This window comes from Anoplopoma fimbria, chromosome 18, assembly GCF_027596085.1.
Source record: "Anoplopoma fimbria isolate UVic2021 breed Golden Eagle Sablefish chromosome 18, Afim_UVic_2022, whole genome shotgun sequence".
In the NCBI taxonomy this organism is placed as follows: Eukaryota; Metazoa; Chordata; class Actinopteri; order Perciformes; family Anoplopomatidae; genus Anoplopoma; species Anoplopoma fimbria.
The window spans coordinates 10,274,611-10,301,267 of NC_072466.1; the positions used below are offsets into that span (position 1 = coordinate 10,274,611).

At 40.1% G+C, this 26,657-nt stretch overlaps 1 protein-coding gene across 1 annotated transcript in view; it reads right to left on the reverse strand.

Moving 5' to 3' along the window:
* Positions 1-7,573: 7,573 nt before the first annotated feature.
* adgb (androglobin) overlaps positions 7,574-26,657 on the reverse strand; it is a 37,630-nt gene continuing 18,546 nt past the window's right edge. Inside the window, 18 exon segments of the mRNA XM_054618677.1 lie at positions 7,574-7,950; positions 7,953-8,085; positions 8,249-8,432; positions 10,782-10,860; positions 11,074-11,158; positions 11,341-11,496; positions 12,665-12,822; positions 15,060-15,171; positions 16,781-16,929; positions 18,034-18,200; positions 19,529-19,716; positions 20,078-20,231; positions 20,474-20,605; positions 21,315-21,408; positions 23,178-23,312; positions 23,483-23,621; positions 24,523-24,690; positions 25,451-25,565. Coding sequence (XP_054474652.1) covers positions 7,883-7,950; positions 7,953-8,085; positions 8,249-8,432; positions 10,782-10,860; positions 11,074-11,158; positions 11,341-11,496; positions 12,665-12,822; positions 15,060-15,171; positions 16,781-16,929; positions 18,034-18,200; positions 19,529-19,716; positions 20,078-20,231; positions 20,474-20,605; positions 21,315-21,408; positions 23,178-23,312; positions 23,483-23,621; positions 24,523-24,690; positions 25,451-25,565 — 2,416 coding nt within the window. The 3' untranslated portion in view covers positions 7,574-7,882.

A 26,657-nucleotide genomic window follows, 5' to 3' on the forward strand; every position in this document is an offset into this window, starting at 1 on the left:
ATTCAACACAACAATCCTTGGAACTTATTGAGCACATACAGATCTATTAGCTGTCATGCTCTTGAGGGGAGCACTTATCCAGTGGTATTTCCAGGTCAGAGGTGAGGGAGGATGAGGAGCATCAACAACATGATAACTATGTATCGAGGAGCTACTGTACTAGCTTAGGCCTATTGACTCTGCTCAAATTACAAAAGTACACATCAGCAGTGGCATAAGCCTGTTTAAGTCAATGCTGGGTTAATCAGTAAACACAGAAAGAAATACACTAAATCTATACTAATGAATATTTTATACAATTTTTGCTTTCTTTGTTTTGAATATACAGTGGCTCAGCAGAGAGACAAGAGCATTGTCAGATTGCAGATTACAGAGTGAAGTGACAGCTATTTAGAGGTGCACATTCGCATTCATTACACAGATGTTTGCATAAAGAGGATTAATATGGATCTACATAATTCATATACATTCATCTACATGCATCTCATTACTCTGACTTTACAGTGTAGGATTGTATGCAATCTGATTATAGAAGAATGTATTTTTTTTTAAGTAATTTTGTATCTTGACTGATTTTCTAACTTAAATTACGAAACAAAACTAGACAAAATGAATGTGGAGTTCCATAAACAGGCCACGCTCACAACAATGTGCATATGCACAAAGTACAAATGTCCTTACACACAGACTATTCACCTCTTGAGGATTCTAGCCACTTAAAATCTTACAGATGACCTAACAGGGAAAGACCTTGTCGCACTCTCTCAAACTCAAGACGGATCCATCCGAAACGCGCCACACTGTGCAGCCCCAGAGCTCGGCATCACAGTGAGCCCTGTTTGACCCCTATAGCGGCGAGTCCCAGTGCTGGAGTAAGTGAAAAAATCCAGGAGGACACAGGGGACAACAGCAGGTCGCAGAGAGCCGGGGCGTCTGCCTGTCATGCAGAAGGACTAGAGGGACAAGGACCTCTCCGCCCTCACTGACAGCTGTAGTTAATCAAGTGAATCATAGCACACCTGAGTTTAGGGCTTATGACCCCAACCTGTCCTGCGGCATTCAACCACTGTGTCCTAATGCAGTAAGTATATGCAGCACAGCACTAGCTAACAAGTGAGAGGATATACAGTATCATCACACATATAACTCACCCACACATGTGCTGGGGGCTCGTGATTAAAAGAATCAAGCGGAAGATGCTCACACAAGTAGGTTAGTCACAAGAATTTGTACACTCGTAAAAAAAAAAAAACAGAGGCAAAGAGGAAACATACGAAGCTAAGGAGAGTATGCTTGACACACTCACACGTCCCAGGAGATTGCAAGTTAATGAGTCAATGCCCTTGAGGGAACACTTGATTGTCTCTGCTTAATTTAAATAGGAGGATGTATTCAATGTCAAACATTCCCCCTGCAAACACACATGTAGATGGGCCGATGCGGATGGCAACAAAGCTCGGAGGGACATCTGTAATTGTTTCCTCCCCAGAGCTCCTCCCCCCACCCCCCCACCAGTCCTTATGGTTACACTGGGGCTTATAAATATTGATGGGAGGATAAAAGAGATGAGGAGATGGGGGTGAAGAAATTGACAATACCATAACGCCTTCATCACGTTCATAGCTTTCCTAATCCAAAAGCTAGAGTCTAACACAAGCATGAGTTTATGATCCTGGCGTCGCACTTCATTTTTGATAAATGCGGGAGTGAATAGAAGACCGTAAAGATCTTTCTCCACCACGACAACAGTAAAGACGTGTTGTCAGCTCAAGCTTTCAAGGTCATAAGGCCATACGTACCATACGTACCTAACGAGCCAGAAATTCCATTAATTTTGTGGCTTGTGTGTGTATGTGCAGGTATGTTTAGTGCAAACATCTCAGGGGATGGACGTTACACAACTGCAGCTTGTCTCTACTCAGGGCAGCACAGCTGGTATCAATTCCAATAATCAGCCGAAGCGAGTAGCTCACAATCAAAACACACACACACACACACACACACACACACACACACACACACACACACACACACACACACACACACACACACACACACACACACACACACACACACACACACACACACACACACACACACACACACACACACACACACACACACACACACACACACACACACAGATGGATGTTGCTATAAAGGTAAAGGGCAATGCCGATGTTTCCATTGCAGCGACTCAGGACCTCGTTGAGGACAGGTTCTTCGAAAGAAGCTGCAGTTGGCGTGAAGCTAATATGAAGTTGGAGATTTTTATAAAAAAGACATGGGAGGTGTATAGCATTTTGTCCTCAGTTCAATGTCACTGACTCAATAAATCAAGACCACTACTATGAGCAGTCCCTGAGGTTTAAAACAGCAGACGGGAAATCCAATACGGTATAAGAAAGCCTACCATGATTGTACTAGTATCCGGGTGAACATTGACACAAAACTCAACACCTTCAGTTTTATATATATATATATATATATATATATATATATATATATATATCCTGTTATAAAACTGAAGGTGTTGAGTTTTGATTTTATATATATATATATATATATATATATATATATATATATATATGAATGGTTAGATGCACAAGGAACATTAGGATCAAAGGGATGTGAGCGTGTAAGTGTGAGTCTGAGAAAGAGAAAAGTCTCCTGTCCTGTTATCGAAGATAGCAATAATCAATGCTGAGCACAGGACAGTTTATCGATGACTCCCTTGTAGAGCCACCTCCTGTTGGTTTTAGCTCTGATAAGCTCACACATCAAATCAGCACTTCACCAAGACCATGCCTGTGTTGGTGAACCTGTATGAGTCCTCTGTGTCCACACATTAGGAGTGAATGTCTATCAGGTAAGAGTCATGACCTGGTGTGTTCAAATAAAAAGAGAAATTGAAAGCCTAACAAATCGTTGCTGAAGAAGGCACACTGAAAAGCGGATTCTGAGGAACGTTAAATTCCTTTTCCCTCAGGACTACAGCAGCGTGATGGTGAGCCGCCTTGCCGAAGTCTCCTCTCTTTCTGTAGCCTCTGATGGCGAATTAAGCCCCACAATTATCTCTTGTGATTGGCAAAGGCTATTGCACAATCCAATAAAGTGGGATGAAACTTAGACCCCTGTTTTATTGGCAACCTGACACATCTCAGCTATGCTGTGTAAACTGAGTCTGGATCGCTGAATTAATGTAATCATCTCAACACAATTAGGTCTGGCAATTAGGTTTGTATTCAAGCAGTTGCTGCGATGCTATTTAAGGAAATTGTGTGTATCCTCCCATCCAGCCATCTATCTATTAGCTTACCCTTCATCCATCTATCAGCTGAGGCAGAGCTTTGAAGAGGGGACATCAAATGATGCATGATTAGTGCTGTGCTAAACAAAAGTGTGCCTTATACACAGGTACAAGCAAACAAAGAACCACATCTGGGGCAGCCTAAATCCACATTCAAAGGTCTTTTGAAATAAACACTTTGGACAGGCTGTGGCACAACAGGAAGTTACATCAGCTGCATCCTGACAACCACGATTGCTTCACCGTAATAGATATAGACACAGGCGACTTTTGAAACACAACAGCGGCCACCAAAAGAAGTTCCCTCCTATCAGTAGCAGTTAGTACAACTGTCAGGCGATGTAGTTGGGACTAAAATATCTAAGAAGACAGCTCGGATGCAATAACAAACTTTGATCAGTATGTACACACACAGGAAGCAATGTGCCCACACATACACACACTTCCTTGATCACTCCACTGTTAAAGTTTTTGTAGTGATGTGCTGAGTGAGGGACAGCTGTCGACCCAGGCCTGTGCTTTGAATAGCAACTTGCCCATTTCTGCTGTCGCTGGAAACTCTTTAAGTGACCATGGAGCTGCACCAGATACATTTTATCATATTGAAGCAGGGCGGTTCCCCAGCCCTGCTTCAATATTGACTAGGTTTGACCTTCAAATAGGAATAGACTAATCTTTAAAAAGTATTAACTGGTGGTCCAGGGAGGATACTGCAGACACTGATAAGTGAGGGCCCGAGGGAAATAAGAAAGATACAAGTAGAAAGCCTATCTGTATAAGTTACAATAGAACACATTCTTACACAGGATTTCTCACGCTTTACACTAGGTCTCATGTCACCTAAATCTGATGACAGGTACTGTTTTTCCAATGGTGATGATGACCTTGTGTTCGGTGTTTCATTCACTCGGCTACTCTAAAACTGAAGTGTTGCAGTTTTTTTGTGAACTTCTCCAGACTCATTATTTGATTTTCACATCCCCCCCCCCCACCCCCGGTGTCTGCAGAGCTGCGCTCTGTTGGCTGAAAAGAGAGAGGTGGCTTGCTGGAGGCGGGTGGGCCAACAAAAAAAAAAAAAAAAAAAAAGAGTGAAGCCAAAGCAAGGTGAGGCAGGGGAGCTAAATAGTTGGGTTACGAGAGTGAGGCTGCAACCAGGTCAGCATTTTTGTATGTGTGTATGTGTGCTTCAGTGACAGAGTTATTTGGGATTACTGCAGTACAGTCTGGATGTCAATCTCACCTTTTCTCCTTCAATGCTATCGCTGTGTCAACATACAGGAACGGGTTGGCCTTTTGCTCCTTGTCGTCTGAGCTGAGTCTTAGCCATGGCAGCACCGGCTTCTCTCCCTCAAGTCTTGCTCCTCTGTCTTTTGTCAGCGTAGCACACTCTGTGAACAGACCTCGAGAGACATTCAGTCCTGAAGGGAGAGAGCAACAACAATCTGACAATGCTGCAGCATGTTGAGCCAATAGACCAAAGGACCCTGTATCCACCTCTTGCCAACCCCTTGCCAGCTGGGAGTGCATATTTGTGTGTGTGTGTGTGTGTGTGTGTGTGTGTGTGTGTGTGTGTGTGTGTGTGTGTGTGTGTGTGTGTGTGTGTGTGTGTGTGTTTAATGATGCGTGGGGGACTGCATGTGCCTGTGCAAGGCAGAGAAAGGTGAAAGAAAACACAAAAGGAGCTAAGGGATCATAAGGCTCTTGAGGACTTGGAGGGCATTGCATATTCTTTGCAGACATTACAGATTTATAGATCGAATGCAAAACAAGACTACACTTTTTTATGGAAGAAAAACACTGGGTGGTGCATTATTCAGAGATGTACACTTAAAGGAATGGTTCAACATTTTGGGAAATATGCTTAGTTGATTTCTTGCTGAGTTAGATGAGGGGATCAATAACACTCTCATATCTGTATAAAGCTACAGCCAAGATACGATTAGATTAGCTTAGCTTAGCTTAGCATAAAGACTGGAAACTCTGGGGAACAGCTAGCTGGGTCTGTCTTCAGGTTAAAAAAAAGCTAAAATCAAGACCCAACAAAAAAATAAATGTAAAATTGTTGATTTGTGTATATTTACATGCTTGAACTATTTCTTGCTTTGAACTATTGCCAGTCTGCCGATCTCCTTGCATCAGGCTAGCTGTCTTCATGCTAAGTTAACATGCTCCTGGCTCTACTACACCGTTCATATAATCAGTTTAACCACTAACTGATATACGGGAAAGTCAATGTCAGTGACTTGGATTAGACTTTGACCCCGATACTGAGACACATAATATATGAGAAAGGTAGAGAGGACAGCATCATAGCTCACTGAAAAACAACATTAAGTAGCCTATATATTGTACATTTGACAGAGATGTTGCCATAGAAACAGAGAGAGAGAAACGTTGAATACACAGGCAGTTCCTGGAAGTCGCCCTTTTTGTCATTCACAAAAGTAATAGCAAAGAAATTGATTGAGGCACTCTTGAATTATTACCTCTAAAATGGAAAGTGAATTAAAGAGCCACCACAGTCTGCCCACTGCTCTGGGAATGTGTATCTACTTTCACTTAATTTCATCATCCCTCTATGTGGGTCCATTTAAGAATCAAATATTTTCTTATTACTTGTGGGAAGTCAAATGCACACACACACACACATAGACACACACAATGGACGAATGTCCCCGGGTTTTCAAGGTTACACCAGAGTTCTTCCGTCTCTCACAACACATTTGCATCAAACCACCAGCCAACAGCTGCCAATTAACAAACAGCCTCTCTGTTAATACACACGTCACTGCCAATTACAGTGTCGGGGAGGAGGTGGGCGGGTTTAGAGGTACTGAAAACAGCAAATAATAGCAAGTGTGTTTTTAGAAAGGGAGTAATGATTTGGCGAGAGGGAACAAGGCTTTCAGGATTAGCTCTGTCATGCAGTTTAAACGGTAGAAATAGTGTGGTTTTTTTTTATTTTTTATATATGAGGCCTTACAGATAAAGTGGAAAATACATATCACACAGCAGCATCATTTTATAAGCAAAAGAAATACACTAAGCAATGTAAACATGCACACACTGTGTTCTGTGTGTGGAGCACAGCAGCACAAGGTATTTGTATCAAACATTGTGTGCACGTATTTACACTGACATAAACAAATTAAAGTTTGCTTGTGTCTACAGCATCATTGTATGAGCCCAACTATCTGATACATATTTTGCATACTATTCCTATTTGAAGTCCAATATCATAACAAAAGGGAATCATCTCCTACAAAGACGAGTTTTAATAAACGAATTGTCAGCAGCAGGGTACAAAAGCTTTAGAGCAGGAGCGGATTACTGCAGGATGACTTTGCACATGCACACACACACACACACACATACAAGGAAGAACAAATAATACCTCTCACCCCGCTATCTTATACACACACGTACATCCACACACTAACAAACGCTCACACACATGCTCACTATAGTCATTTCCTTCATGCAGCAGCACAAAATTGAACTATTCATTATTGTCAACCATGAAAAACAGCATAGTGCAGACATGGTAATGAAAATGAATTAAGATCCACAGCCACTAGATGGCACCCTCTTCCCTTTCATTTCCAATTTAGCTTCCCATTCCTCAGCTGGTGTGGGACTTCAAATACTATGCTAAGATAAGGGCAATTACTTTACTAGATCATATTCATTTGACAAATTTACACCTGCTGATGAAGAGTTATGCATATCAGAAGCCTAAGCCTCACAAATGTATTCACTTCAACCTTAGGGATTATCGGATCGTTAGCTGCAATGTTGCTGAAATATCTGCCACTACCTATCTATGTTGCAGTTTTTTTTTTTTACACTTCGTCTTGGTCTTGTAGGAATGGAGTCTTTGGAGGTTTTATCAGCAAGAAAATATCAATTAACCAATCAATCAGTACCGCTCAGTCCGTTGGAGGTTGGCTGTGTCCAGCATGCCTGGAGTCATGCAATCAATACAGTGACCTTTAAGAAAAACAAAAGATTTGTGGAATATAACCAGGCATACTGGGCATTAAAAAGTCAAATCCATACATTGCATGTGAGAATACCTGACATTCTCAGTGGAATGAAAAATGCACAGTCAGTAACAGGCTTTTTTCCCCCTTATAAAATGTATTATACTTGATATTTCCAAAGCAAATGAACACAAAAAGCAAAGATTGCTTTTGTAGGTGAACAGTGGCCATGTCAACGCAGGTTAAAAATGGAAGAAGAAGGATTTAGATGTGTGGTATATGCATGTATTTTTTTTTAAATATGATAAGGAATACAGTACACACGTTGTGAAAGTATGAATACATTTGGTAAAAAACATTATAAACATTAACAAACTAGCTTTTTAGAGTTTCATATTTCAAAAGAGTCTAAAGACAAATGCAATAGCACTCTCAGCTCTGAATCAGGTGCAACAACAATCTATTGGTCAGGTATTATATCATCTAGTGCAGGCTACTATGGTAAATTAAGATTATTTAGTGTTCAAACAGACTTGTTGAGAGCTGTCTGCTGAGGAGAATTTAGACTGGAGCTTAGTGCCAATGACCATCATTTCTTCTTGCCAGCACTCTTGGCGCGTTTGTTTGGCTGCTGGTTGGCAGAAGAGGTGGGCGTTCTTTTTCTTGGACTGACTGTTGAGCATCCTCCAGACCTTGTTTCTCTTCTTGTTTCTTTTTCACGGCCTCCATCTGACGGCTACTTAATGACTCGCAAGCATCCAGGAATTTCTTACAGCGCTGCCACAAGACTGCCTGGAGTCAAGACAGAAATGTAAAAAGAAGGAAGTTACACAAATATGTTTACCCAGAGGGAAAGGAAGCTGACAAGTGATCTTTCTCACTCTCTTTGATAGTCCTAACTGTCTTCATCTTCACTTTTAGACATCACACAGTCCCCCTGTTTGTCTTTACTGACCTGCATGTGCTCATACATCTCCAGCTGGTGTCTTATTAGCTCCTTCCTGTTGAGCTCCTGCTGTTTCTGATGCTCCAGCACATTGTCTCGGACCAACCGGTAAGTCTGGATCTTCTCTAAGCGCTCCTTCTGCTGGATCTCCTCTATCTGCGAGTCCATCAGTGCTGGAAAATCCTTTTGGTGTCTACGGACGTACACAATCTTTTTTTCAATATAGTCTCGAACCAGAATGTTATTGCTGGATGGTTTATGTAATCATCGTGAAAGCTCAATACTTTTTCTGTTAAATACAGTGTTGTGCAGTTGCATATGTTCCATTAAATTCTGAAGGGAGTATTTTGAGGATCGGATATGGCAGATGTCATCAGCTCAAGCAATAGAAAATGTCATAAATTCTACTGACAAAGTTGACACCGGCAGAACAAATAAAAATGGAAATGTGGCTAATAAATGCAAAGAAAGGCAGAGGAAATGATGGACACACAGTCCCATGCCTTATATCATATCCCAAGTTGTATATCCAGACTCATATCTGAGAAGTCTATTTGGTTCTGGTTGTAACTACTGTATTTGTGTGTGTGTGTGTGTGTGTGTGTGTGTGTGTGTGTGTGTGTGTGTGTGTGTGTGTGTGTGTGTGTGTGTGTGTGTGTGTGTGTGTGTGTGTGTGTGTGTGTGTGTGTGTGTGGGAGGGACATGCATAGAATGAATGATTGAAGCAATCTACATGAATTTGAGGAAGAGAAATGTCTAGGAGTGGCCCTCTGAGGCAGACACACAGAGGGAGAAATTCAAAGAGAGATTATAAGGGCTAAATATACGGCGGCCTTTTTTCCTATAAGATGACCTTAATGAAGTGATGAGGCCAGATGAGGTGATGATAGAGTTCATGGCCTGTAACAACGTGTGTGCAAACGTTATAAAGACGGCATGCATGCGTACGCCTGCGTGCATAAGTGTGAATCTGTGACGTGCCCTGTGGTGCGCCTTTGTTAAAGAGAGAGTTGTATTTCAGACTAATCAGACTCCCCTAATAGACTTCTCCTCGGGATCTCTCTCTTGGCTCGGATTGCAGGCCACACTGTCAGCAGCCATTAGCAGCTGGACAAGGACACAGGTGCGGGCGGGTGCACACACACACACACACACATACACCCGCAGCAGGAGAGGGTGGAGAGGTGATGGGAGTGGGGCACATCTCATCGGAGCGACGAGCTCATTGGGGTCCGGAAATAGCGATCTAATTAACAGACCCAAATATCATCTCATTTATCATGGAGACAGACGGATACGGGGAAAGATGGAGGGAGGGCCATGAGGGAGAGCAATGGGAGACTCCGAGGGTAACAATGGAGGGAGACTCTTCCTTTAGATCCCTGTCAATTGAGTTGACACTTTATATTTGATAAGCAGGAAAGTCATAGGTGCTTACACCACGTATTGATTATAAAATACTCTATTATTCTTTTGCCAATGGTGAGCACAGTTTTTCAACAATTTACAAAAAGATGTCATGCTGTGGAGCTGTTGACTTGCATCTTAAAATGATGTTAAGTAAGCCATGAAGCTGATGCATTGGGGGAAGCCATCCTCAAGTTAAATCAAACATACATTGTTAGTACATTAAAGCTGCGTTGGAAACATTGGAGAAGCAAGCAAGAGTAAGCTAGATTTTATAGCTCTCTGACCCTCAGCCCAGTGTTGCCAACTATTTTAAATTGAAAGTAGCAGTTTCCGTTGGTTGGTAAAAAAATGTAAAATTTCGATGTAAAACAATACAACAAGTCCTGTGTCATTGTTTACATTTTTGTGTGACTAAGAACACAATGCCTAATGAAGATTTGTTCTTGAGGTTGTTTATGGAGAACATTTCATCTGTAAGCCAATGTATAAATTCATAATCTTTGAATTGTTTGTCTTTTTCTCCACTTAGCCTCCCCTTAATGTCTAGTGTACATCCCTGTCCACTGGAGTCCATGTATTGCCCTTTCAGGCTAGCCACAGTGCACAGTCTTTGTGCTGCTATTCACTGCTATCCACAGCACCAATGGGAGCAAAGGTCAAAAAAACAGGGAATCACTAGCAATGTCCTGCAGACACTGTATGAACCAATCAGCTGGAGATACAGATGCCGGCATGTCCACCAACATAGCAACACGCATACTGAAAATACACAACATACACACACTCACAGTCCCCTGGTGCAACCAGGCCTTGCAGCTATAGTAAGACTGAACTCAGACTCAGAAAGCTAGAAAAGTAGAGGGATCCAATGACTTAATATTGCTGCCCTCTATGCACAGATATTAATGTGTCTGTTTGGAACGGGGTGAACTGAATGTCTGTTACAGGGAAGTACACAAGCAAAAACAATGATAAATCTGCAATGTTTAGTTGATGTGATTGAATAACTATGACATTATGGAGTGACGGCCACAATCTTCTCTGACCATCATTTTATCGTTATATTTATGCTGTCTAATAAAAAAAAAAAGAATTCCATATAAACACAAAGAGTGTAAGAGTGGCAAGGTACCTGATGAACGGAGTGTAGTCCATGGTTAGTTCTTTATTAGATAGAATAAGAGCAGTGCCAGGATCAGATCTGGAAACAGCTGTCAAAGAATCATAAAATGTCTCATTACCACACTATATATGACAAATAAAAGAATCATAAAATGTCTCATTACCACACTATATATGACAAATAAAAGAATCATAAAATGTCTCATTACCACACTATATATGACAAATAAAAGAATCATACAGTACCTAAATACATATGTATGTATGTATGTATCAGTGTGTGTGTTTTAGAAGTATGGTACCTTGCTCTATGCTTTCTGCGTCATCTGTAGTGGTTTCATCACTTGCTTGATGCTGGTTGAGAAACTTGAAACGAGACTGTAAAGCCTTAAGGACAGCAAAGAATGTTTTGTATTGTATGTTGGAGTATAGAAAAGTATTTATACACATTTCTAAGTCATACCTTTCACATCTCTACAGGTGATAATATTGGACACACCTCATTGAAAGGGCTTCATATTGTAAGTAATGTCATTAAATCACCAATACAATCACAGCTTCTGGGTTACCTTGGCACAGCGGCCTGGTTCAGCCATTACCCAGGCTTTTTTAATAGCTTGAATCTGGTCCGTTCTCTCCGTGTCCTTTGACACCTCAATGATCTCCGTTTTGCTCTTGTCAGTGACCACACGCAGAGTCCAGTTCGCCTTAGTCAGGTCAAGGCTCTGCACAAAGCAAACAGACAGACAAAAACATGACGCACATGTTCAAGCACACAAACATCCCAGTTGAAGGTCACCTTACCACAATGCATTATGAGTATGTCTCTTTCTATGAGCCACTCAGACAGTCTGGTACACAGTCAGCCAGGATTATATATCCTGTTCAGCTATCTCGTCTTCATAGTAAAAAAATAGATAAGTGTTGGTTCATTTATTCAGAGATCATCCTGTCCTCTACCTGCCAACGGCCCCAAAAAAATTCAAAATGGAAATTTATTAGGACCGCTATTCGAAAAATCAGCCTTTCAAATGTAACCGTCTTCAGGTTTGACATGTAATGCAGTAGAGAATAAAAGGCACTTGCGTGGATCAGAGATTTTTCAAGCAGCTGTGTTTCTGACAACTAAACCAAGACCATAATACTGAGAATTATAAACTGCGAGATTATAGTGTGTGATAAATACATGCAGGTCATCCAGACAGTTGTGGGTTTCCATTGATGCCAGTCTCTCTTTGTTAGCATTTCAGAACCAAAGAAATAGGTTAATATTGCTCTGCCTGATAAAATAAAACAAATAAAAATGATACAAAATATTTCAGGACAGTTCAACAACAATCTCATTAACTGTGGGCGGGAATCTGTGAAGAGGGGTTAAGTGTGTACTCAACTGAAGTGCCTCCACTCCCTCCTCTGAAAAAGGTTAATATTAGTACTTTTGCTAATTCTTACTAAGTTAAACATGTTCCACTGCACCTTATCTTAACATGGGACAATGTGAAAAAAAGAACTTATCTAAAGACTACAAAAGGAGTTCACGGCCTTAAGTTTATATTGAGTGAATATTGTCTATTGCATTTGACTTTGCTAGAACCTATTGAATAATTAGTTTTCAAAGCTAGCATTGTAACATAATTGCCTCTTGCAATCAAATGAGAATACCCAATCCAATAAAAGCTAATGGGACAGTTATTTGGAAATTCAATTAAGCAGATATGATACGATGAAACGCTTTTCAAAGGTTCCTGGGCTGCATAGTGACCACTGGTAATGAGAGAAAAGATTTTCCTGCAACAACTAAGCACTGAGTTCATATAAAAATACATATATAAAATAATAACCAATTTGCAGTAGACAGTGTTGCGGTGTTATGTGGCTTTAGTCAAGTATTACCGTTTCCTGCCTGGAGCCAGATTTAGAGTTGGCAGCTGGCTTCCCCTTCTCCTTGTCACCTTCCCCTTTGCGGTTGGCTTTGGGTGTGCCAGATTTGTGCCCATGTTGGTGCGGCGTGTCAGTGGTGGATGATCGGTTCAAGTCCTCAAGCTTGTATACTACATTTTGCAAACAGAGATTAGATAGATTTGCTTCAATCATTATCTACAGCACGTCATCTGTGTACGTATGTGATCAATATCGGCAACCTGGTGGTAATTACTTAGTGATGTAAAAACATGTCTATTAGTTAGCATGTCTAACATTAAAAGTGAGTAAGAATAGAATATCAAAACTATGGATACCTTAAAATATTTAGATGTGCAAACATAACTTGTATGTGTGCAAAATTATCATTTTATTTCCAAACTTTTGACATGTTTAGATCAAATAAATTATTGTTTGAAGGGGCAAAAATACTTCCTTTTCAACATATATATTTCCATGAGTGAGCATTGATCTTCACAATGAATCAGCTGTTCGCATTCTAATCAACACAATTAAGGCTCATCTGTTGTGGGAGTGTGACATAGTGAGCAAACGATGCATATGTTGTGTGCTCACATGTGTGCTAGATGGCACTGTTGCACTTTATAGCTAAAGTGAACACAATCTCCAGCATAGATGAAGCATTAACGATGAGTCTCACTCCTCTGAAATAGAGAGGCATAATAATCCATCATTTATCTGACACCCTGCCATTCTGCCTGAACAGCTTTGGTGCATGCTCATTAAGTTACTCTTATCTCAAGCCATACAGATATTCAATATTCAAATTGGATCTATCGGTGTTGTAATTTCTGGCTGATACATGTTTCGAAAACAGATTTTTTCAGCTGGCTAAACATTTATAGAATGTATCTTTTTTTCTTTTACTGAGAGCGTAAAAGCAGTATTGTTTAGATGCTAAAAATGTAGCACAGTAAAGTAATACGTTAAGGAGGTTGAGAAAGGGAATGAATAGCTTCTGCTGACAGCTCTAACTGTATATAATGGGGTTTAAAGCAGATATGGGTAAACGTGCATTCATTAAGCACGTGCAGTACAGTGTCAGCTTGTTAAAGAGGTTTCAAAGCTTGCCGTAGCATGTACTGCTTGTGTATCCATGTAGCATGTAGGGAGCATGATCAAGGGCACAGCCTCACCACTGAGACTGAGTTAAACTGGGTGAAATTAATTCACTTTCCTGCTGAGATATTTCCCAGGGCACCAGGGGGCAAGAGCCAACTTCATTTGACTTCCCATTGACCCACTTTCACAAGCTTATTGGAGAACCACAGGAGGTTTGTGTGGACATTGGCCCACACGTACACATATGGACAAACTAAAGAAAATGTTGGGAAAAAACCTTAACATGCTCACATTTATCCATGAACAGAAAGCACATGCAAATGACAAGAAGAACATGTAAGAAATCGTTACTGTTCATCCTGTACCACCATAACTATAATACGTATGTAAACAGAGGTTTGACTTCCTCTGTAGTCAAAATACAACTGATTACTGTATTTTTTGTTTAGGAACGCCTCCCACAGAGAGACAAACATGGACCCTCACATACACAAACACATCATCCACAGATTTCCTGCCCATGCAAACTGAAAGGAATGTTGTCAGAAGCAACAGAGAGAAGAGAATGAGAATTCAATGACAGCAGGCTGGCCTTTCTCTTCAGGCAATCATGCGAATTGTCACCCATGCAGCACCTCTTTCACATCAACATCCACCCGTGTCGCAATTAATTCATCCCCCTTAAAATTTTAAAGAAGCCTCTGCAAATTTCAAAGCCCGGATTTTTCAATCGATGCAATTTGTGCAGAATGATTAAAGAAAGAGAAGCAGAGTTGGTGGCAGAGGACGGGATTATTGCCTCAGCCAACGACCAGTGGGCACAAGGAATCACGCTCTGATCTGCGAAAGCAGCTGTATTCATTTGCCTTTCATTAGGCTTGTGATTAAGAGGCCCCTGGCTAGTAGAAGCAAAGAACAAACAGCTTCTGCATGGCCCCCGACACTGCCTACTGTGTATCTGCAGTATATCACACTGAACACAAAATAAGCCCTGCAAAAATGAAAATGAAGGCCATATTTGAAAATGCATTCAGAACCCAGGGCTTAAATCCTGAAAACATTTAAATGCTAAAATAAAAATTACCTATTATAGGGATATTGGGAATATCTGAACCCTGCATATTGAATATTTAGACCCTTATTTGGATGTTCAGATTAATTTAACATATATATGTTTTCAAGGGGAGCAGAGTAAAAACCCTAAGTTTCTTTCCTGTCTATCCCTTGGGTGACTCAGTGCAGCTGACTGTTTGATGTTGGGTTTGGGATTGTCTTAAGTATGTACCTCTCATTTCCTTCTTCTCCAAGTCTCTGAGTGTCTGGACAAAAGCCAGCTGAGATTCATCCAAATCCCAGCTCTTATGAAGCACCTCTGCCTGCACCACATACTTATGAACCTGTAAAATACATACAAGCAAAGGCAGTGAACAACACTCATACCACTGTTTAAACACAAACATAATAGACAGATACATGCATTACAAAAATAAACATACAGCATAACACATGTGGCATGCAACCCCATAAACGCACAGCCAACATGAGATTTTTTTTTTTAGTGCTGATGAATCAGAGAGAGACACAGAGATCTTAAATATTTTTTTTTTGCTGTTCTCTTCGCTCTTTGACAGAAGCAAATGCTTGGCATAATGGGAGAGAGGAGGCAGAGGGCGTGATGGCCAAGATTTTATCAGGGGTGGCAACTCCCACATCCATCTCACTAAACAGAAAAGACAGAATTTAAACTAAATCCCAAGCTGAAAATCAAACTAATAGAGCAAGACAGAAAAAAAAACTAAAAAATAAGCCCTTAACAGAATTAAATTCTCTGATGTTATGCTTGTTATTGTACTAGAGCCTAAAAATTACAATTTGCACACGTGATTGTGTTCCTATTGAATTCCTATAACACCACTGTACATCTCTATAGATAAAATGAAGGACACGTTAACATCAGTGTGTTTGTCTTTTCCTGTATTTACATGTTTATTTATGTCTCACACAAATAACCCTAAAGGAGCGTTTACCATTAATATACCATTACTAAGTTGGCATCAATATGTCTGATGTGTCTCCCTGCAGCGCAAAACAACGCTTTAAGCACTGACCCTTTGCTCCAAGTCTTGATCAATGGTCTTAGTCGTGATCAATAGCTGTATATTCTGGCCTCCTGCTGATTTGACATGATATGTCTCGATGTTATTGATGTCACTACAGTGTTGGGTTACTTTGTTGAAGGATGTGACCAACTTCTTGAGAGGTCTATTGCAAAAAGATGTTTGTTGTTAAAAGGTTCAATCCACTGTTGTAAATTACATATATATCGATTTAATTTATGAGGTCTAAACATTAACTGAGGGAACATTAAAATGATGCTTGTACTCCAGATGTATCGCTGACAGTCACCGCAACAAAATGAATAAACCTCAGTTGATTTCCCTAGTTTTATAGACACTGTACAAGCGATGTGTTGTGTGTCTGGTGGTAGAGTACGCTCTATATACCGTGGCAATCATCACACTATGTCTTTCTAACAGGTCTGTTAGATAGGGGGTCTTCAGACATTCGAGTGGCTCATAAATCATGCACAAATCACTGCTCCCTGACAAGCACTGATAAGTCAGACAGTAACAACAAAACCACCCCTCCAGTTTCTGCTGCTCTACTCTCGCAAATTTTGTCTGTGCGAGAATAAGTGAGTGGGTGTGTGTAAGTTTGTGTGTGTGTGTGTGTGTGTGTGTGTGTGTGTGTGTGTGTGTGTGTGTGTGTGTGTGTGTGTGTGTGTGTGTGTGTGTGTGTGTGTGTGTGTGTGTGTGTGTGTGTGTGTGTGTGTGTAAGGCGTTATGTGTATCTGGCAGTGAAAAATTGATATCAACACAGGCAGCAAGCAAGTGGGTGACAAAGGCAGAGAGGGAAAGTGAAATGCACGCTTGTGTGCGTGTGCAAGTGAGATTAGTAAAGTGTTTGAGCAACAGCAGATACCACGCAGGCAGTTGTCAGTGATACCATAGTCTCTGTGGGAGGCTGGAACTGGTCAGACGAGGAGTCTGATTTCCCAGCTTTGCTGTCCTCCTCATCTTTCTCCTGGGGAGTGTCCACCACCTTGACTCCCTTTCCCCGGGTGGGGGATCCCTTCTGGTTCTGGTTCTTTTCATCTGTGGAGATATCAAAACTTCATATCAAAGAGAAGACAAGAGTGGTCATCAATCTGTGCATTTGTAACTGATGGAAGCATCAGTGAAAAGTAGACTGAAGGGTTTGAGAGGCAGGTTTTGAAGAGCTCTTTTGTATTTTACTGTACATCAGGCTAACGTAGAAAAAATAGCCTGTTTAATTTTACTAAGAGGCTCAGTTTAGCCAAAATGAAAGTAAATAAAATGTCCTCAATAACCATTAGTGGTATTTATCAATGGGGATAGTTTAGAATTTTTTTTTAAGATAGCTCTTTCTGTGATTTTCCTCCACCACAATACAATAATATTTTATTAATGTTGCTCACAGCGTTTGACAATAACATTCAAAAATGCGAACAGGGTGTGATATATATAAAACCATATAGCGTTTCTATTGTAGTGTAGTTTAAGTAGCAGAGAAAACAAGCTAGTATAACAAATTAGATTTTGAGTCTCAAAAAGGAATGTCTTTATAATATCTATAAAGAGTACATTTGTATATGTTTTACCCTAAAATGGACCACATCAAATCAGTTTGTTAGTCCATCTTGTAAAACATCCTCTAAAACATTTGTGTTATATTTGAGAAAATCTCATTACATCACAACAGCAATCAATGAATCAAATGACAAAAGACAAGAATAAGAGTTGCAGGACTGTATTAATTAATCATTTTCATTTGGCTAGAATTTTCCCAAGTTCGTAGTTTAGTTCATTTTGACAGGACACATTTTTTTATAGTCATGTGTACTTCTACAGAGTGAAAATGCATTCAGTGTGTGTTGCCATTAATCTCTTTGGGAGTGGCTGGCCGGCTAGCATTGTCCACCACATAACTTCTATAACATGAATAAGAATGTTTAAAATAGACAAGAGAGAAAAGAGTAGAAGGAAAAAGGGTCCTGTTACCATAGCAGAGTAAAGCATACAAACTTAGACTGGAGTGCAGAATCTGAAAATCCAGTTAAATGTTCGGTGATTTGAGAATGGCAAAACAGTGACACGGTTACATTGCTAAAAAATCTTCTACAGTGATCCACAAGGGTCACATTCAATTACCTCAATTACTTAATCCTAATGACTCACCTTTGTTTGCCTGGAAGCAGAACACTGGAATTACCACATGTCCCTTGCCAGTATTGCCGGCCACCACCTTCTCCTGGTCCAGAATGGACAGACGGATCAATACCTCTGGCTTAGAAGTCTGAAACTGAATTGTTCCAAGGACGTCTGCAGTCACCTGCACTAAGTAACTGTGGGAAAGTTTTAAATGATTGTGGGTACCATTCGTCTTTGAGAATCTTCAATGTTGTGTTGTGTTAGAAAAAGTGACCCCTTTGCAAGGTTAACGGTTGTGTTTAGTAAAATATGTGCGCTGACTCTTGTCACGCTTTGTTTCTAATAATCAAACATCTCAGATTCATAAACTGTAGTGTTTATGACCCACCTCAGGTACAATGGATTTCAATGGACCAGTATAAATATAACTCTTAACCAGAGGTGGAAAGTAACGAATTACATTACTCGCGTTACTGTAATTGAGTAGCTTTTTTGTGTACTTGTACTTTTTTAACTACTTTTTAAAATGTGTAATTTTACTTTTACTTAAGTACATTTTCTTTGGAGTAATGTACTTCGGTAATTTTACAGCACAAGCGTTACTGAGTAAAAAAAAATCTCACTGAAACAAAAAAACATGTTCTGGTAATGAATTATGGGATGTAAAAAACTGAACGTTGTGCCCCTGCGCGCCGGCAGCTCTAGAATTCTAGCCTAGAACCTAGTTCTTTTATAGAGTGTTGGCGCGTACGATCTGTCTCTCACTCAAACGATGATGGCTGACATGGAGGCAGACGATGGAGATTCACCTGCTACTTCAGAGGAGACCAACACGAGCCGTTCATCCTCTAACCTAGTGCACCCCTGGCCCTATCTTGAAAACATGTTCAGCTTCGTGGAGAAACGTGGAGAAAGCTATATCATGCAATGTAAACTATGTGTGCCGAAGAAGTCCAACATATCAGCTTACAAGAATTCGACGTCGAATCTCCGAAAGCACGTTGAGGTAAGTCATGTTTCTCGTGCCTTTCCAGGTTTAAACTGACAACAAGCTAGCCATATCCCGAAAACTGTGTATGGTACTGCTAATACTAATAAGCGAGTGCGAATGTTGCAGGTTTTGTGACCAAAATGTTCATTCAGATGCACAAAATATATAGTGTGTACAGATTCAGAAAACATGTCTGCATATTAGGGCTTTGACTTCGAACTTCGTGATTCGAATATAATTCGAATATCAAAAAAATAAATCAAAATTCGAACGAATATTAGGCAGCCCTTAATATTCGAACCTGTTATGGGCAAAAAAGTAACTTTTTACTTTTACTCAAAGTACATTTTAAATTATTTACTTTTTACTTTTACTTGAGTAGATTTTTTGACCGGTAAATTTACTCGTACTTGAGTACAATTTCAACAGAGTAACAGTACTTGTACTTGAGTAAAATATTTTAGTACTCTTTCCACCTCTGCTCTTAACATGAATATTCTAAATAAATAGATAGTTTATAAATTATCTTACCGACATATGAGGTTTTCGTCATTGGGAATGTAATAATCACGGAATTCCTTCACTGAGAACGTGTTGAGTGGAGTCTCACGGGACAGTTTTGGAAGAAGTTCCCTTGCGCCAATCAAGCGCATCCTCCACTTGGCACCAGAAGGGGTTGATTCAGGTGTGACAGCCTCTGCTACAAAGGTATAACCAAGCTGGAAAAGGAGAGATTTAATCATGAAATCAAATATTTATTTTTTTCCGAGGGAATGTGTTGGGCAGATGTAAATAAAGAAAAGCACAATTTACTGTTCTCTCCTTTAGGATTTCTTTCTTATGAATAATACTAGAAGAAATGTTCCCAATATTACACCAGGATGCTACAACTTGTGGCCAAACAGTCAACAAGTTGGTACCCAGTTTTTGATTTAGTCAGAAAGGAAGCCTTCCTTAATGAAACGAATGTATCATGGTAATATAAAAACTGGTAAAATATGCAAATCTTTCACACTTACCAAAAAATATTACAAATACATGAAAGTTTGAAGTGCATATGCATTTACAGTATCCACAGACCTTGTTGGGTTGATAGACATGGGTTGCTACTTTGTTGAAGAACATGTCCAGCTCCTCTCCTGTGTCGTTGTTTATGACGTGTAGCAGACAATTAGGGACTGGGGAGTAGACCTTTGGTACTAGCTTCATCTCCTTATGCACCAGGAACACCTCTCTTAACAAACAACAAGGCATCAGGTCTGACAAAATTGTCAATTCTTTTAAACCATTTTTGTTGAAATTTGGAAATGTAATGTTACAGAAATATCTACATTTCCGGTATTAGCTTTACAATAAAAAATGAGAGCGTAGTGCATTGATCAAATGCAGTTTGCACCTGGATTCAACCAGATTTTCCAAGGCAGGTTGTCTTTTACTGACAAGCCTAACGAGCAGGAAATTACACAGTTCTCTAACCTAAAGACCAAGACCCAGGAGTTGGCTGTGTCTTGAAGAGAGACGGAGTAATCAGCGAAGGTGACTCCGGTCCATTCATCCTGCTGACAGGAGTAGAGCTCTGCTCTCCTCTCAGAGTGGTCAATGATACACCTGTGCAGAAAACACAGAAGTACAGAGCACATTTAGACATTTAAAATGTAATTGAAGTATTTAAACCATAATTTGGGTAAAATCTACACAAACTGCTTGGAGAAACACAACTATGATGTGGCTGATTTAGAGTGAAATCCATTAATGCATTGGAGGAAAGTCGATGTGGTTCACGTCTCAGCGTGAACTTTGACTGAAGTGGATGTCAGTTAAGAAAAACACATGCTCAAGGGGTCACAACACCCAACAAACCAACCCCCTCCCCATACTCCACACACACACTCACTGAACGAGCTCTTAATGCTCATGCACACACATTCTTCCCCAGGCATCGGGTCATTCAGCAGACGCTGCTAGCCGATTGGAACAAGGAGAGGATAAACAGCAGATGGTACCACTGGGAAAAGATGGAACACAATGTGGAAAATGCTCCCTGCCTGGCCGCCACAGGCCGCCACAACCAGGAGAGGAGTAGATTCTGGGCATGCAGTGCAACAGAGAGGCTAAATACAAGCCATACAATGCACACAGCATTGGCACAGGACTGCAGTAATAGCCCTGGTATCCTCTCTTTTAATGACATCCGTGTGAATGAATACCAGCTAGGTTAATACATTGTGAGATGTTACAGTTAATACATTGTGTGCACATTATTCAGGATCTTTCCTTATTACGTCTTCATGATGACACATTTTTCTCTTTCATTTACCGTAGCAAGAGGGCAGCATGTTTTTCTCCATCCGATTCAACCTTCGGCCACATGTCTAAAAGGATCTTAGATGCACTGAGGTTCTCCTTGGTGCCTGAATGACATGAGCACACACATGCACAAACAGAAAAGTAGCAACCATTACAGATGAAAGACAACCTATGTTGCTGTCGAACACATACAGAAATGATTGTCAATGATCTTGTTCAAGGTAGATAACAGGAATTACAAAATGCGGTCTGACACCTTGACATTAACTTTCACACTCATCTCACCAGACGATTAACAACTCTGACAGAACAGAACATTTGATAAAAGATGCGGTACCATGTGTTTTTGAGTACATGTGTGTCAGTAGATGATGGCCAGTGCATATAAGTGAGAGAATGACTGTGAAGAGACAGCTGCATGGTAGAAGTAATGTGTCCTCACAGCCTACCTCCACTGCTCCCTCTCTAGCCCTCGCTTTTCAAATGGCCACTTTTCCAAATTGATATAGCCATTATAGCAGGCCATTGGCCAAGACTGGCTATTGAGAGATGAAGACGTCCTATCATTAGAACCAAAGAGGGGTGCCTTTCAGACAGACAGACAAAGAGGCAGACAGGAAAGAGTAGAAAGAAGAACAAAGTGGAGAAGAGCAAGGAGAAAAAAAAGATGTGGTATAAACAGGTGTGCTGGCAAATAAGAAATATGAAAAGGCAAGTACTTACTTTTCTCAAACGAATGGCTTTTCAAATTGTAGTTAGAAAGGTAGTGTTTTTAAAACATGATTGATGTTTTGCCATTACATAAGTGCCACTCTGAAAGCTGCACTTTGTGCTTTGACAGGTAAATGAATAAGATTTGAGAGAACTTAACCATGACAGGCCTATTTCTTAGAAGTCAAGCAGTTCAGACTCTGTGTGTGTGTGTGTGTGTGTGTGTGTGTGTGTGTGTGTGTGTGTGTGTGTGTGTGTGTGTGTGTGTGTGTGTGTGTGTGTGTGTGTGTGTGTGTGTGTGTGTGTGTGTGTGTGTGTGTGTGTGTGTGTGTGCTCATGCTAATGCCACTCAACCGCAATGCTTTTGAGGTTGCTGGCAGATTGGTTCTATATTGATGTGGATATTTTGGATGTTTGCGATGCTCAAATCAAATTTTCAACTCATAAACAGATGATGACAGAGTCAGATGGTAACTTCAGGTCCAAGCAATAAATAGAGAATGTCTGGGCAATGAAATGCTGCAAACAGCAGTGCACCTACACAGTAAGACAATTACCACCACTTCTGGAGAAAATTGGATATTAAAAATAATTGAACTGAAATTGGGGACAAAAGAAACAAAAGCAACACATTATTCCAAAGAAACATTGATGAATCAATTTACAAAGGAATAGCTGCTCAGTTCTGTCCACATATTTACTCTCTTTTTCTTTCCTACAAACTGTCCAGTGTTTCCACGTCTTCTCTTGCCCATCTTTCAATTGCTGTCACTATTGAGAGGTTTGGCTATTGATGCAGGAATGTTTTGTGCATATGTGTGTGTACATCCCCTCTGTGGCCACCGCTCATCTGTCAGGGTGTATTAGTAAGAGTGGCAGTCTCATCAGAGGCTAAATATATGCCATCAGGCTAAATCAAACAGTGGATGTAAGACACAGAAGGTGATTTGTGTGTTTTTTTGGACACTAAATAATAATCTAGAAAAGGATCACAGGTATTCTGTTGTTTTCGTTCCCCTTATTTGGCCCTTTAACCATCCCAATTGCTGCATATTTGTTTGTCCTTCAAACCTAGAGCATTGAAGAAGAAAGCTGAATTTACTTTCATTTTACAATGATACTTGAATGAATACGTTTTCTATGTGTGTATGAGTGTTTTTACCTGGTTTTGAGGCACTCAAGATCTTTCCCACCAAGTGTCCTTTGAATGCAACCTGCAGAACGGTGACTGCTTTAACCTCCCTGTCTGTTGGCTCCCTGTTTCTCCAGCTTTCTGGAGGCTTTGATTCTGCATCCACTTAAGAGAGTAACAGTAACATTGCAGGTTAATATTGAATAGTGAACCACAGAAAAGGCAAAAGAAGATTACTTTAAATTAATTTAAATCACTTTACTGTAGTTTAAGGCATTTACTCACATATGCAGATGGCAACATACAAGATTAACAAATACACAAATGACACTTACATGTAGGGGAGTGTTCTTTGGGATCAGTGGACGATAGGAAAGGGTCAGCTGTGAGGGCCAGTATGGCAAACCGCTCCTCTGATGTCAGCTTCCTGCCCAGAGCCTCAAACAGCATCTTGTGAACTGCAGAGTTAAACACCTACACACACACACACACACACACACACACACACACACACACACACACACACACACACACACACACACACACACACACACACACACACACACACACACACACACACACACACACACACACACACACACACATTAGCAATTGTGTGCTGTATATGTGTCTATTTGTGTGTGTGGTTAAGTAGGCGAGATGTTAGACCCCACATCATTCACTTGTTTTAATAACTGATGTCTGTTTACAGACGTTGATAAGAATGAGATTTCAAGCTTAACAGACATTTTGCATTCATTCAAAACTTTATAAACAATGTGATATTTAAATAAAAAACACTTTGTCAGGCTTAAAAACATGCTATTTTACTACTAAACAAGTAGAATAAGCAGCTTTATAAAAGGTGAAACAGGTGGCCTTATAATCATGATTAGCTTAGAACATTGTTAGCTTACATCAGTATGCATCCTGGTGTGCAGAACTGATTATTGTCAATATAATAATAGTCAATTATTATAGTCAATTATTATAGTCAATAATAATAGTCACTGCGAGCCGGGGGCGATGGTGATTAAATACTTCTGCATTCTCTTAAATAACATTATCGCTGAATGAAAGAAGTTAAAAACATCAGTTGACTTAGTCACACACTTCTTCCCCAGTAAGTAAACAACATGGCTGGTAGATAATTTAAGGAATGAATAGTACAACTATGAATGGTCATTTTTTTTTCATTCATTATTATCTCAATTACATACTTCACAGGTGTACTACAAAATTTGAATTAGCCAAACCAACTGTATCTCAAAGTAGCAACTGTAATATAAAGCAAAGTGTAAGGTATAAAGCCATGTGAGCTGTCCAGTATGTACCACACAACAGAGTAGTACTACACTGTAGGTAAACAAGATACCTTGTGGAGTTCCCCTTTTCCCAGGGCTGTGTTGATGTTTTGGGGGCAGTAAGCCTCTTCTAGAGTTCTTCTGGCTGCTGGCTGGTCCTGCTCATCGCTAAAGGAAGCCACTAATCTTGAGAGGGCCCTCCATATGGACGAGGCAAGGTCAGTGAAACGAGCACTTTCCTGTTTAAAAAAAGAGAAAGCAGTGGGGTAGCATTAAAAATGTTTTTAAAAAATGAGAAAAACGGCCAAAATAATAAGACTTTCCAATGTGAAATTCGGTGTTGGAAGATCAGGTTAAGGAAGCTAGAAAACAGAGGCATCATCTTACTACCATGATGTCATTTTTTTTACAATTGAAAGCCTTATTATTAATTTTTTTACAGCAAGTACATTGCAACTAGACCAATAACATCCTGTCCGTCTCTCTGTTCATCCAAGTTGTCCTATACTTTTTAAAATGATCATGAGATTGAACACGTTGCATTTCTTTTTTCCTTATGCAAACTTTTTGTTCCAAGATTTCTTTGTTCCAACACGTCCAGATTAAAATAAAAAATATATATATTTTCATAATTTTTCTTTTTAAAAGGATTGTGCAGCCTTGGCAGAAGTTTCTGTGCTCTCAGTGCTTTCTAGTTCATTTGTTTGCCACCACTGTATTTCTCACTCACAATGTGCCACTCTCAAAGCCTTTTTGTTTCTGTGTATTTAACAAATTTTAGCTTCTATGAGCGAGGAAGTGACTTTGAGACGGAGAAGGAAATTAGGAGAGAAAGAAGGGAAAAGAAAAATGTCATGTCAAATTTCCTTTACTGTACATTATCCACAGATGGATCCTCATAAATATTTATCCACAAATAAAAAAAATATTAAATAAACATTCCTTATTCAGCAAAAAAACTAAAATGACTATCAAATCTCAACTGACTGCCTCGGTCACCTTGGTAAGGAGTGACATGATGGTTTCTTCATCCCCAAACATGAAAGGTGTCTTGCTGCAGAGGTGAACGTGGTAGCCCAGTGCTGCCTTTGCCTGGAAGGACAAGACGTGGCGCCTGGAAGGGAGAGAAAGGAAACTGTTTAAACAAATAATCCGCTAGTGTCCATTTACTGGACACTACAAATTATTCTAAAACATAGTTTTGACTTGTGATACATTTTGAAGATGAAGTCTATTCATGACTCACTTGCTGCATATGTTGCTACAATGTCAATGCCTTATTTGAGAGTTGTAATTAAAAAAGATTTAGAGGCCTGCAGAAATCTAACTCTTGATTTTCAATAATAAATCAAAATACAAAATGCATACTATTTTCTTTATTCCCCTTTCCCTTGCAGATCCTGACTCCCGGGTTGGGCTCTAGACAATTTACTTTATCTTTTTATTGCAATTACTAAAAGTAACAATGTCTAAATATGAAGCTACTGAATTTAATGAACTGATATTAAGGAGCACAGAGGTGTCCCTCCACAAACGACCCTGTGGCTGCACAGTATTTGGTCAAATAAATTGCGTAACGATAGAAAAATACATGACATAACAGTGCATTCCACTGAAAAAAATCCCTTTCTATTCTCTAATAGAGGAACTTTGTTTCTGTCAAGTAATACTGAATGGGTCAAACAGTCAGAAGCGATGTAGCCTAATGTCCTGTCTGCCAAGTGCCAAGCTGAGTTCACAGGGCCTGGTCAGGCATGAGAGAGTGGAACCCCACTTCCTTGGCCCCATTAGCTTTACATAATTCAGCTATCACAGCCTAACTAGATGGTTGAGCACCGGGGCAGAGCTGGGCTAGTGCTGACAGCATATGAAAGTGAGAAAAGAAGGTAAAGAGTATGGGAGAGAACAAAAAGAAGAAGAGACAAATGGAAATGGAGAGGGAAAGAAAGGGAGATGTACAAAGGAGGAGAGAAAAAAGCCTAAAAAAAAATTGTAGATTATGTTCAAAAATGTAAAAGACTACAGCACACAGGGTCAGTATAGAGACTATAGATAATAACTAGTGTGCCTTATACAGGTGGGCTATCAGGGAGGAAAACAGGTGAGGTGCTGCCCAAAAGCCTGGACACGTCAGCTATTCTCTCTGGGAGAGAGTGTACTATATGGCGTATGGGCATGATAAGTTGAGTGCTAAGAATGTGATTAT